A 14,091-nucleotide genomic window follows, 5' to 3' on the forward strand; every position below is an offset into this window, starting at 1 on the left:
TTTAAACAATGGTAATATTTTGAGCATGTACTGTGTGATAGATACTCTACAAAGGTGCTTTACACTTATATCTTCCATCTTCACAGTAGCCTATCAAGATAGGAATTATTATAATCCCTAATTTACAGATGAGAAAAATAAAGTTTAGAAAGTTGAGCAGCTTCCCTTAGAACACAAGCTGGTAAATAAGCGGGATTGTGATATTTCATCTGACCATGCTGTCGATTTTTCCTCTACATCTCCACCTCTCTGTAATAAAAGCTGTATATGATTTCCTATTTTAGGTAAATTTTTGGGATAAGTTCTTATTTTAGGTAAATTATGAAAAAAGTGAGATTATTCATGAAATAATAACATCACCTTAGTTTTCTTTTTTTGTTTTCAGAGATGCATTTGCTTATGTTCAAGAAAGAAGATTTTGTATTAATCCTAATGCTGGATTTGTCCATCAACTTCAGGTAACTTTTCTCTTCTTCCTCTTTAAGGTATCAGAAAATAGGATAATTCATTTTCTTACGTCCATGTAGATTAAATGTAGAATTTACTTTAAATACCTAAAAATTGCCATAATCTAATTATTTAATTTTATTATTATTTTTTAACTTTTTAAATTTATTTTAAATATAATCTCTACACCTAACATGGGGCTTGAATTCAGGACCCCGAGATCAAGAGTTGCATGCTCCTCTAACTGACCCAACCAGGCACCCCCTAATTTGATTTTTTATTCAAGTTTACATTTCCAGTTAAAAGTTTTTTTCTTTTTCTTTTCTTTCTTTTTTTAAAATTTATTTATTTTAAGAGAGAGCGAGGGAAAGAGAAAATCCCAAGCAGAGTCCACAGTGTCAGTGCAGAGCCCAATACTGGGCTCAAACTCACAAACCATGAGACCATGACCTGAGCCAAAGTCGGATGCTTAACCAACTGAGCCACCCAGGCACCACTCAAAAGTATTTTCTTAAAAGCTGCTGTTACTGTGAAAAAAGGGTTAAAGGCACATTGTTAAATGTAAGATAAAATAATTGTTAGAAATTTCATTTTTTTCCCTCTATTTTGATTGTACACAGAGATGAGAGTTTTGATTCTAAGTATACTATGTATAGAAGCTTTTATATTTTATTTTCTATTTTATAGGCCTTATTTTTTCCATGTTTCAAATTTTGTTGGTGCCTAGAAGATGAACTAAAAAGACAGTAAGATAAACCTGTGAGGTATCTGATTAAACTAGTTTATTTAATTTTTTCCAGAAAGGAAAATTATGGATTAAAGGATGTCTTCTTACTCATTCCATCCAGTTATGCAGGAGTAAATAAGTTTCTTTGCCTTTTAACCCTGTTGTGTAAAAACGTCTTTTTAAATTGATGTTTTTATTTAAAAAAGTAATATATACTTATATATACTTATGGTATTATATATACTTATGGTTAAAATTCAACAATATATATACAACTGTACCAGCATTTTTACATGTATATATACATATATGTATATATGCATCATAACTTTATATTATTAATTCCTTATACATAAACCTTTAGATTGTTTCTAGTCTTTCATTATTATGAACAATATTGGGAAAAGTATCCTGGTAGGTACATCTTTGTTTACATGTGTGAATATGCCTGTAAGATATATACATATATAGAGAGAGGAATTGTTGGGTCAGAGGCATTTGAAATTTGATGTCATCACGTAGTCTTTTAAAAGGCTTAAATAATGTAAGCCACCAGGAAACTAGAAGTACCTTTTTCCCAATATCACATTCAGTACCAATAGCCAAAAATATTTTATCAGATTTTTCTGATCATTGTCATCATGGTGGTAAAAGTGGCAACTCCAGTGGTTTGCCCATCTTTCTATCAGATTATTGATATTTTTCTCATTGGTTTATAAGAGCTCTTTATATATTAAGGAACCTATTTTTAGCCAACTGAGTTGAAATGCTATTTTTATTATATACTGAACTCTTATCTATATTTGGGCCTATTTCTGGACTTTGTGTTCTATTCCATTGCACTGCTTACTGCTGCAATTGTATCAAACAATTTTAAATACTGTGATATTATATAAGTCAGTTATGGTATAGCTCAAGATTCCCTCATTAATGTTCTTTCTAGAATTTTCCTGGCAAGGTTTTAACATTGTGTGTGTGAACTTTACTGAAAAGAGCTCTATATTTTTTATTTTATAACTATGTTTACAGTTCAGAAAGAATTGATACCTTACATTTTTAGTCTTTGTCTCTAAGAATATATTCCATTTATTCAAATCAATTTTTATGTCCTCTAGTGTTTTAAAGTTTTCTTTTTGGGGGCACCTGGGTGGTTCAGTCGGTTAAGCATCCGACTTCAGCTCATGTCATGATCTCGCTGTTTGTGATTTTGAGCCCTGCATCGGCTTCTGTGCTGACAGCTTCAAGCCTGGAGCCTGCTTTGGATTCTGTGTTTCCCTCTCTCTCTGCCCCTCCTCTGCTTGCACTCAGTCTCTGTCTCTCAAAAATAAACATTTAAAAAAAATTTTTTTTAATCTTTCTTTTTGTAGAATATATGTATTTCTTATGAAATTTACAGTATCCTATATTCAACACAGTTTACTCAGCAGAATAGCCAGAATCTTATTACAGGTTATCCCTCCACTTAAAATAAAAGCCACAGGCCTTATTTACAATGACTTTTATAGCCTTACGCTTGCAGTCCTTTACCTTTCAGTTCTAATCTCCTACTATCTCATTTGCTTACTATGTATGTTCCAGTTACATTGACCTTCTCACAATTCCTTGAAAATACTATGCATGTTCTCATCTCAAGGCACTTGCCCTTATTCTCTCCACCTAGAATGCTTTCCCCCAAACATCTGCATGGCTTGTTCCCTTAATTTTCCTTTGACTGCATTATTGCAATAGCATTCTAATGGGTATTAGGAATACTTGCTTCTGCCCTTACCTCCTAAATCCCTACATTCAAAAGACATATTAGTTTGGACAAAAGTGGTAGCAAGGGAAGAGGTGAGAAGAGATCACATTGTGGATTTGACAGTATAGCTGACAGGATTTGCTGATGGATTGGATGTGAAGAGAGAAGATTAAGATGAATCTAAGCCTTTATGGAAGATATGAAAGAAACTGCATGAGAAGATTTAAGGGGAATAAAATCAAGTTCGGTTTTGGTTACATTAAGGTTGAGAGGGCTGTTGGGCGGTAGGCAGTTATACACATCAAAGTCCAGACTTCAGGGGAAAGAACCATATATCTAATTAGTATTATATAGATGCCAATGAAAGCCCTGAGACTGGGTGAGATCACTACGGGAATGTAGATAGAGAAGAAGTTCCAAAACAACCCTGATGCACTCCAACATGTAGAGGGTGGGGAGATGAGGAATTAGCGGAAAAGATCGAAAAGAATGGCCAATGGGATAGGAAAAAAATCAGGGTGGCTTGTTTGAGAAGTCAAGTGAAGGAAGTGTTTGAAGAAGTAGGGAATGATCCTACAAAGGCTGATAATAGGTCAAATAAGGGCTGAGAATTAACATTAGGTTAGGAACATGAGGTTATTGGTGTCCTTGACAAACAGAAGGCAAAGGATAGGCCTAATTGCTCAGCATTCAGGGAAAAATGGGAAGAGAGGAATGTGAACAGCAAGAATAGATTATTGCAGGAATTATGCTTTGAAGGGGAAAACAAATGACAGCTGGAGGGGAAATTAGGGTTATTAGGGGGGATTTTGTTTTTTTTCTAAAGTCTAGCATATTTGCTGTCTGGGCAATTCCAGAACAGAGGAAATTGATATTATGCCAGAAATGGATAGTATGGTCTATTCTCTTTGTTGAGTTTATTATATTTATTGTTTATTAACCCATTGACCTTGAGAGTTGATATGTCATCTCTTTCATTACTACATTTCTTCCTTGAGTCCTTTTATCTCTTCTTTGTATTCATTTCAGAAATGTCATATTCTCATTGAGTTCATGGAGAATTAATCATGTTCATTTGCTTCATGGAGTGATTTTCGTTTTTTTTTTTTTTTTTTAATGTTTTATTTTTGAGAGAGACAGACAGAGCGTGAGTGGGGAAGGGGCAGAGAGAGAGGAAGACACAGAATCTGAAGCCATCTCCAGGCCCTGAGCTGTCAGCACAGAGCCCGACATGGGACTCAAACCCACAAACAGTGAGATCATGACCTGAGCCAAAGCCAGATACTTAACTGATTGAGCCACCTAGGCGCCCCCATGGAGTGATTTTCATGCTGTGTTCTTCATATGACTTTTGGTTTATAATGTTGCTTTTTTTCCCCTTGTGACATCTTTATGTTAAAAAACCTACAATGGTTCCTTTTTTTTTTTTTTTTTTTTCAACGTTTATTTATTTTGGGGACAGAGAGAGAGACAGAGCATGAACAGGCGAGGGGTAGAGAGAGAGGGAGACACAGAATCAGAAACAGGCTGCAGGCTCTGAGCCATCAGCCCAGAGCCCGACGCGGGGCTCGAACTCACGGACCGCGAGATCGTGACCTGGCTGAAGTCGGACGCTTAACCGACTGCGCCACCCAGGCGCCCCAACAATGGTTCCTTTTTGATTATAGGTCATCTTTGAATTAGAAGTATTCTTCTTAGATCAGCTATTTGCCCAACAGTGAAGTTGTGGGAGAGGAACCTGGGTAGTGGTTGGGAAAGACAGATAGCTTAAATTTTCCCAGTTGTCTTAGAAGACTTTCTTACCAACACTTTTCTCTGGTGGTATGACTACTCAATGGAGTAGGAAGCAGAGCCCCCCCACTCCATGTCACAGGTTTTTCTCATTTAGATTGATGAACACCTCATGCATGTTAGAATCACCCAGAGGAAGCTAAGCTAAACCAATTAAGTGAGAATCACTGGGGGTGAGACTTAATATTTAAGTTTTTTTTTTTTTTATTTTTGAGAGAGAGACAGACAGAGAGACAGAGCACAAGTAGGAGAGGAGCAGAGAGAGAAGGAGACACTGAATCTGAAACAGGCTCCTGGCTCCGAGGTGTCAACACAGAGCCTGATGCGGGACTTGAACTCATGAATCCTGAGATAAACTCATGAATCCTGAGCTGAAGTTGAATGCTTACCCAACTGAGGCACCCAGATGCCCCAATATATGTATTTGAAGCCTCTCCAGTGATCTTTAGGTATAGCCAGACATGGAGAATTACTGGTTAAGGTTTTATTTTTAACTAAGATCAGATACTTGGCTTCATACTTCACCTTACTATCATATAGCCTGTTTCTTGCAAAAATATCATGTGTGGGCATTTACATTTTCCCTGATATGCCCTACCTCATCCCACAGCCCACTCACATTTCCTGATCATCATACTATTTAAAGGCTTATTAGTTTTATCTTAGGCACACCATCTTTCTTTGGAGAACTCTGAAGTGTACCCATTCTGCCTGATTTTTGCAGTCAGGCATCTTGTGTTCTAGCTTGTCTGGTTCCATTTTTTTTTTTTTTTTTAATTTACTGTGGAATATAATACACATATAGAAAATGCATAAAATGTAAATACACATTCATGTAACCACCATTAGGTCAAGAAACTGAACCTATGCTAGGATCTCAAAAGCCCTGTGATGCCCCTTCCCAATCACAGACACTCTTTCTCCTTTTATAAAGGTAACCACTATTCTGACCTATTTGGTAATTATTTCTTTAGTTTTCATTCTTCTCATATTTACGGTTATGGTTGTTTCCTAGTTTCATCAAATGAGGTGTTCTCTATTATCAGAGGAGAGGGATAGAAATGCCTTTATTCTTCCATGTTTGGAGGTAGAGGACTATTCATTTTAAGGGATCAGAAAATCAAATACATATTTGAATCCATTAAATGCCTTATATTAGTCTCATTTTTAAAGGGGTGCCTGGGTGACTAAGTCAGTTGAGCATCTGACTTCAGCTGAAGTCATAATCTCGCAGTTCATGAGTTAGAGCCCATGTTGGGCTCTCTGCTATCAGTGTGGAGCCTACTTGGGATCCTCTGCCTCTCTCTCTCTCTCTCTCTCTCTCTCTCTCTCTCTCTCTCTCTCTCTCTCTCTCTGCCTCTTCCCCTCCTTCATGTGCACACACTCTCTCTCTCAAAAATAAATATTAAACAAATAACTTCTCCAAAATACAGTATTAAGGTGAAATGGGGAGAAAGGAGTAATAAGTTACATTAAAAAAATAATAAAATATTCTACAAAAACATTTTATCTTTATTGAACTTTATTTCATTTTATTCTTAGTCATTTTATGAGATTGCTTGTTTGGGTTTGTGGTGTGTGTGTGTGTGTGTGTGTGTGTGTGTGTGTGTGTGTGTGTGTGTGTGTTTTAACAGAGGAGCTTAGACATCATGTAATTAACACCGCAAAGGCTTGTGTTTTAACAGAGGAAGTCAGAGATCATATAGCTAATGCCCCAGTGGCAGAGAACATACACCAGCAGTTCAACGTATGATACCCTAGTGCAAGCAATTAGCTTGACTTGATTTATAGTTTCATCAGTAAATGCAAAATTATGAGGTCAGAATTTTAAACCTGTATTTCTCTTACAACAATTATGGCACCAGATTTTTCAGTATCAATAAGAATATCAGTAATGAACATGGTAACCACTGTTTTGGGTACCCAAGAATTTAAATGTATATTCAAGTTAATTAAATCTTTTTTAGGAATATGAAGCCATCTACCTAGCAAAATTAACCATACAGATGATGTCACCACTCCAGATAGAAAGGTCATTATCCGTTCATTCTGGACCCACAGGTAAGGATGTTTTTTCATTTTGGAGAAGGTTGGGGAGAGAGATGATGGTATGAAAGGTAGAAAGCATCTTTTGCTCTTTATTGGTTATACTGAACAATTTAAATTGTTTAGAAAACTTGGGGTAGACTATTGAATTAAAACAAGGTAGTTGTAAATTTTAATTTTATACTGTTTATGTGTATTATATGTGTATTATATTGTATTATATTGTGTATTATATTGAGCTTCTACTGTGTAAACACCACTGTACTTGGTTAATAGAATAGGCTAGTTAGAAGATCACATTTCTGCTTCGTTTTAGTTTAAGTCTTTAAGTGGTGTAACTGCTGTAAAGATTAAAATAAGAGGGATCTGGAGAAGGGGCTTTAAGTACACTCCATGATCTTACTAAAAATAAAAGATGGTTAAATAAGTCAAATCATGTTTCAAGTTAAATAGGGTGACTAATGTGAGCCACCCCCGTTTTTCTCTTGTCATCAATATTTCAGTCCCTTCTCCCTTTCTTCCCTTTTTCAGAGTATTCTCTCCATTATTTTCAAAGTTAATGATCCAAGCATGCTGTCAAAATCTTTTAACTTTATCTTTCTTCTCCAAGACCTTTGTTACCCTTGTTTGTATCCTTTCCTTTTTACTCAATCTCAGTCTATTTCAGGTTCATATTGGCCTCCTATCCAAACTCTAACTTGGTTTATTCTGTACATTCTTGCCAGATTTATTTTCATAGAAGATAGTTCATAAAAGATAGTTCTAATGTATTTTTCCTGTACAAAAGCCTTCATTGGTTTTATTCCTACAGAAGAAAACATAGAGTGTCATAGTAAGTAAAGGCACTTCTGATCTTGGTGTCTCTCAGAGTTCCTCTTTATATATGCATTCCAGAAAACTGAACTCATGGTTTCATTTGTGTCTTCTTTTCTCCACCTAGAGTGCATCACATTGTCTCTCTACCCTTAAAAACTTAGTTCACACGTTACTCAAGAGAAAGGATGATTAACTTAATCTTCCTCCAATCCCTAGTTATTTGGAATTCCTATACTCTAGAGCTTTATTTGTACCTCCTCACTTTCTGCTTGTATTAGTTGTTGATGTTTCTTACCTCTTTTAGATCCAAGTTCAGCACTTCATCTGAAACTCAGCTGGACCAGCTGTATTTAGCTTTATGGCTAGCATATTTTCTTTATCCCATTGCCTTGATATTCTATCATTATTTTATTGATCTTATAGTGAGACATTATGTTAGAATCCAACCTCTGATACAACATTATTACCATGATTTAGCCCAACCTGTTGGGCATAACTTTAAGCTTGTGCCATTGTTAGGCAGATAACACAGTAGACCCTTTACCATTTTAATTGTTCCCCTAAGTTTTCCTCCATGGAGACTCAAATTTCTTGACTATAACTATTGGCCATATAGGGGTAACTTTGATTCTCTGTAGAAAATTTCTGTACTAGCAGACTTTGATGTAAAGAGTAGGTAAAATAAAATCTGCTCTGTGACATCCCATCCTTTCTCTTAGTTTTAGACTTCTTGGTAATCAAACCACAGCTTCACTGGAAAAATATTTTCAGCAGTGTCTATGAAAGCAAAAAGATAATCATATCTCAAAAATAAGATTGCAAAAATACAAAATTAATCTCTTAAATTTTATGTTCGAAGTCACAGGTTTACGGTGCCTAAAAAACAAATTTGGCAACCAAACATTTAGGTACCATTATCTCTTTAAAAATTCTGTTTTCAAGATATTTTAAAAATTAATGATTGTGGGGCACCTAGGTGCCTCAGTCGGTTAAGCATTTGCCTTCCACTCAGGTCATGATCTCACACAAGAGATTGTGAGTTCGAGCCCCACATCGGGCTCTCTGCTCTCAGTGCGGATCTTCTGTCTGCCACCCCCCCCAAAATAAATAAGTAAATAAATATTAATGATTGTTATTTGTAATATCTAAGACATAGTTAATTCTCAAGAGGGGAAATATATCCTGTCATGAAGATATAAAATTGTTTGGGTAACAGAAGAATTTACTAACATTCACTAAAAATTCAGTTATGGAATTCTAGTGAATATCCCTACATTTATGAAAATGAAATTTTTACTGGATCTAACATTGTAGCAATTGGACTTATTTAAGTTCCCATTATATGTTATATTCATGCAATAATTTTTAGGCAGTTTGAAGAGAACACATGAAGAAGAAGATGATTTTGGAAACATGCAAGTGGCAACTGCACAAAATGGCTGACTCGAGAGCAAGATTACAGAGGATGTGAATTTCTATTTGGGAAGGAGAAAATACTAGAGACAATAATAATGTAAAATGGTAAAAATACAAGTAGTTTTTTTTTTTTTTTCAATTATATGTTGCTTCCAGACGTGTTTCTCTGCAACTTGTTGAGCAACATTTTAAGAAGATGTTGACTTCTGCAATAGATGGCACTGATGGTTTTACTCCTTTTTTCTTTTCTTTTTCCTTTCTTTCTTTCTTTCTTTTTTTTTTTACACTTTACAGTTTTATTATAAACCAAGAATTTTGGACTTGCAAAGAGGTATTATTGCAATAATGCACTTTTCATACTTGAAATTTATTTGTATGATATAAAGTTATTACTTTAAACAAAATGCAAGTTAGGGGGGATTTGTTTATAAAATCTGGGTAATTTATAACGAGAATTTCCTAAAGTTTGCTAAAAATTCATTTTGTGTTCTATATATTACATTTTAAAAATAATTTTACAGTTCACTTTTATGATGGAACCTCTTATGGAAACATTAGCAAATGCAGAAATCTGCCACATACATGTTTTAGTATAATTCAGTAGCTTCATTACCCTTTTATTTTTTTAAACTTCTTTATCCCTTATTAATAATCTTTGAATCATGACATTAGCCAACTCTTCTTACTTTAACATGATCCAAGTATTGCTTCTATTCCTATTATCTTCGTAATTTGTTTATTCTAAAGAAAAAAAGTATAATGAACAGAGGAAGATGTTTTGCTTGGTGATACCAGATGCTAAAAAACAAGGAGTTTTAGACTTTTGAGTGACTTTCCTTTTTTCCTTAACAGCCAAATGTTGTGTTTGTTCTTTTTAGAGTTGCCTACCCCATTTTTTCTCTGTCCAAAATAGTTCGAAATAGAATATAATAACCAATGTAGCACTATTTTTTTTCTAAATGAAGCCCAAAAGAGAAAAGTGCCTTGCATTATTAAAAAATTAAAAATAAAAAAATAAATCTTCACGACCTCTAAATTAGTATGTATAACGGTGAAAAGTTTTTAATGTTCTTTTGTAATTTCTTTTTCTTTTTAACCACAAATTAGTTAAAACAGAGTCTGCGGCTTAAAGAAACCTCAGTAAGTTATTAATGTGAAATATTTACTCCTTCATTTTATGTTGTCTTAATGAGTCTGTGAGGTTGTTCTGGCTCAGATAGCAGCTTTTCTTGAAGATGCATTTATTGGGGAAAGTGGTTTGTGGGAAACCTCATTGTATTTAAAATTAGTGTTTTAATTCTTTACATTGAGTTAATCCAAATTTCCCCCATAATTTGCATTAACAAAGTCACTTTATGGCTCCTTAATTCTCCATATTTTTATTTATACATATAAAGATTGTTCTAAGAAAAACATTTTTGCTATTTTAAGTATGCCATGAGGGAGGAGAGGAGTGTTTTTAACTTTTTATAGTTGATTTAGGGTAGCACAAACAAAACTCCTTTATATCTCATTTTTCAGTCCTCTCTTGAGGTGCTTTACTGATGGGAATGATTTCCATACATTCCCTTGGTACCATCAGGTACTATGCAAGGTAACCCATTACACCAAGTTACTTGTTTTGCTTTCCTCCCTACAATGTAATATAATACAGTAAAAAAGCTTTTTTTTATCCAGCATAGCAGGAGAGTGGAAATGAATTAAAATTGTTTTATTAACTAAGAGTTAATTCCTATTTACCGAGGTGGTATTCTTCTGATTCCTTTCTCTTCCCCTATTTTACCACCCTGAGAAGAGCCTATAATCATAAGATCCCACTGTGGTCTTGTATTCTGTTGTGTGATTAGGTCATGGTGTGGTAGTCCAGTAGAGTCAAGATTTGCATTGTGTTCAGAAATTCCACTTGGCAAAATGCCAGATAACACAGCTTTCCTGTATATAGATCACTATATAGGTCAGCAAAAACCTCTCTTGCAACCTAATAATCTGTGATGCTTCTTCATTCAGCAGAAACTCTGCTTAAAAGAATCTTCGTAATACTACATTTAGGTTTTAAAATGAGGGAGTTAAGATTTTTAAAATTAGTTTCTTAAATACACATATCCTCTCTAGTCTGGCCAAAAATACAGATTTGGTCATTTATTAATTTAAAGCTGGTAATTTTCCACTTTTTCTAACCACTGTAATTTTTATGTTGTCACTGAAGTGCCTGCCCAGCACTGTATATTAAAGACTGTCTCTTGAACACTAGGAAAAGGGACTATCATCTTCTTGAGTACAGTACTAATGGGGACAAAACATGAAGTTTTTCTTTTCATGTAAGAACACCCCAAGTTTGTTTTACCTAAATTCAGCTAGTTCTGGTAGCTCTTCTAGTCTTTCTTCTGTTTGGTTCCATTTCTGTTAATTCTTTTATTTCTACAGATGTTTTGTGATAGTTACCTATAATACATTTAACCAATCATGACTTTTTTTCTAGACTATTTGAATAATGTATGAGTGATGTAGCACCTAATTTTAGACATTAAATATGTTATCTGGGCAAGGATTTAAACTGAAATTGCAGGAAAACTGCTTTACTGTCCATGTTAAAAGTATGAAACAAGTATTGAAAATATTCAAACTGGAATGGCAGTATTCTTACCTTCTAATTTTAATTAGTTCATGTTAATTTCTTATCTATTATGTGTTTAAAGAGCAATTACCTTTATTTGTATCTACTCTATGGTGGAAATGTTAAACCATGATAGCTTCTGGCTTCTGATACCAACTCTCAACCACTTAACTTTTACAGCAGAATATTTGTTTTGGGGGGAGGGGGATTTTGTGCTTCATATGAGTTTAGAAGTAATGTCAGAAAATGTTAAGCATGTCCTTTTTAAGAAAATATAAGGTTTCTAATTGTCTAATTACCATGGTAATTCAAGTGAATTAGAAGTATTTAACTGCAATCTTGAATTATAAAGTTGGGATGCATATATATACACACATACACACACACACACACACACACACACACACATATATATATCAGGATCTCAACTTGATGTAAAGTAAATGAGCAGTTACCTGGCGGATTTTTTTTTTTTTTTATAACTGGTTTAATCCATAATTCCATAACAAGCTTAGCTTCACTTCAGTATTTACTTTATCTTTGTCCATCCAAACATGCTCCAATATGGAAATGATAGGAAATAACTAAGATTACTAAAAGATTTTATTTTATTTTTAGAAAGATAAGTTTCTAGGATCTTTGAATGCTGGATTTTTTTGTCTTACCCATCCATGGCAGCTAAAAAAAAAAAAATCAAAATATTCAGGTTTACATGTTAGCTCTCTCATAGGGAGTTGCCATACCTCACAGTTCAAAGTGTATTCTATAGATCAGTAACATTATACTGACATGTAATTGCAATTTACTATGCAGCAAAAATGATTCAAGAAGAAAAACAACCTACAGTGTCTATTTACCTTTGTATAGGGAATTGCTTAAGTTACTCTGCTTTTAACATTTGTACTTGGATAAAATGCTTATGTATGTATAGGAATGTCACAGTGCAAGATGCTGCTAGCCCAGGCACAAAGTATTAAAATTATTTTGTGAAGATTGGTGGTTGTATTAAAACTGTTGTGCCATTATACCTCAAAAAGATTGAAACGTTCATTTATACTGCTTATGCCTCAGAACTTCTTTAGATTGTTGTCTTCTAGGTAAAAGTAACCTGCTTTTACTACCTCAGATTAATAGGGATGAACAAACATTGGATGTTAAGCATTTAAGAGTATCTTCCAAAAACATTGTATGGTCACACACACACAAATCCAGGCAAGGCCTGAATTTTAGCTCAAGAATATTTCTTAAGTATTAGTTGAACAAACTTGGAGTTGGAAGTAAATTCCTGTCTGAAGGAAAGAGTATAAATCATCCACAGAGCAGCTTCTAGTCTGTTAAAAACAACACTACTTGTGTTCACAGTACCATATTCCCCATCAGCCTACATACTACTCTTCATCAAATCTAAGATGCTATCACTACACTGTTCTGTTAGATACCACTAAAAGGCAAAATATTGTTGAATAAACTGTGGCAAGCCATTGATCAGAAAACGCATCCTGATTTCCAAAATGTTAGCATAAAAAATGTGCATCTTAGAGTCAAGGAAATATAAAAATACAAAATATATGAGGCATGATAAAAATCACAACTGTCACTTCACCCTATCTTTTCAAAGCAAATAATGCTTTAAAATGTGAATATATAGTTTATATATTATGAAACGTTTTATGCAATTTTCTCAAATTTACTCACAATATGAGTTAGAAAATTTTAAACATACTCTGGCTAACTTTTAAAAAAAAATTTTATTTTTTTATTTTTGAGAGACCGAGTGCAAGTGGGGGAGGGGCAGAGAAAGACACACACAGATCTGAAGCAGGCTCCAGGCTCTCAGCTATCAGCACAGAGCCCAACCTGGGGCTTGAACCCATGAACCGTGAGATCATGACCTGAGCCAAAGTCATAGGCTTAACCAACTGAGCCACCGAGGCACCCCAATGGCCAGCTTTTTTATTTATTTATTTATTTATTTATTTATTTATTTATTTATTTATTTATTTATTTATTTATTATTTTCTTCTTATATAACTTATTGTCAAATTGGTTTCCATACAACACCCAGTGCTTATCCCAACAGGTGCCCTCTTCAATGCCCATCACCCATTTTCCTTACCCCCCCACCTCAGTTTGTTCTCAGTATTTAAGAGTCTCTTATGGTTTGCCTCCTTCCCTCTCTGTAATTTTCCCCCCCTCCCATCCCCCCTGGTCTGTTAAGTTTCTCAGGATCCACGTATGGTATCTGTCTTTCTCTGCCTGACTTATTTCACTTAGCATAACACTCTCCAGTTCCATCCACATTGCTACAAATTGACCAGCTTTTAAAATAAAGCTAAATACAGGGGTGCCTGGGTGGCTCAGTCAGTTGAGCATCTAACTCTTTTGGCTCAGGTCATGATCCCAGGGTCATGGGTTTGAACCCCATGTAGGGCTCCACACTGGCTGAGTGTGGAGGCTGCTTAAGATTCTCTTCCTCTGCCCCTCATCCCCGCTTGC

General features: G+C 34.8%; 1 protein-coding gene across 2 annotated transcripts in view; it reads left to right on the plus strand.

Moving 5' to 3' along the window:
- STYX (serine/threonine/tyrosine interacting protein) overlaps window positions 1-12,631 on the plus strand; it is a 37,715-nt gene extending 25,084 nt beyond the window's left edge. For both annotated transcript variants that reach the window (XM_019833022.3, XM_003987642.6), the window contains 3 exons: window positions 386-458; window positions 6,671-6,764; window positions 8,935-12,631. In XM_019833022.3, the coding sequence (XP_019688581.1) occupies window positions 386-458; window positions 6,671-6,764; window positions 8,935-9,008 (241 nt within the window). In that variant the 3' untranslated portion in view covers window positions 9,009-12,631. The remainder of the gene's footprint in view (window positions 1-385; window positions 459-6,670; window positions 6,765-8,934) is intronic.
- The last annotated feature ends 1,460 nt before the right edge of the window (window positions 12,632-14,091 follow it).

Source organism: Felis catus, chromosome B3, assembly GCF_018350175.1.
Source record: "Felis catus isolate Fca126 chromosome B3, F.catus_Fca126_mat1.0, whole genome shotgun sequence".
NCBI classification, from domain to species: domain Eukaryota; kingdom Metazoa; phylum Chordata; class Mammalia; order Carnivora; family Felidae; genus Felis; species Felis catus.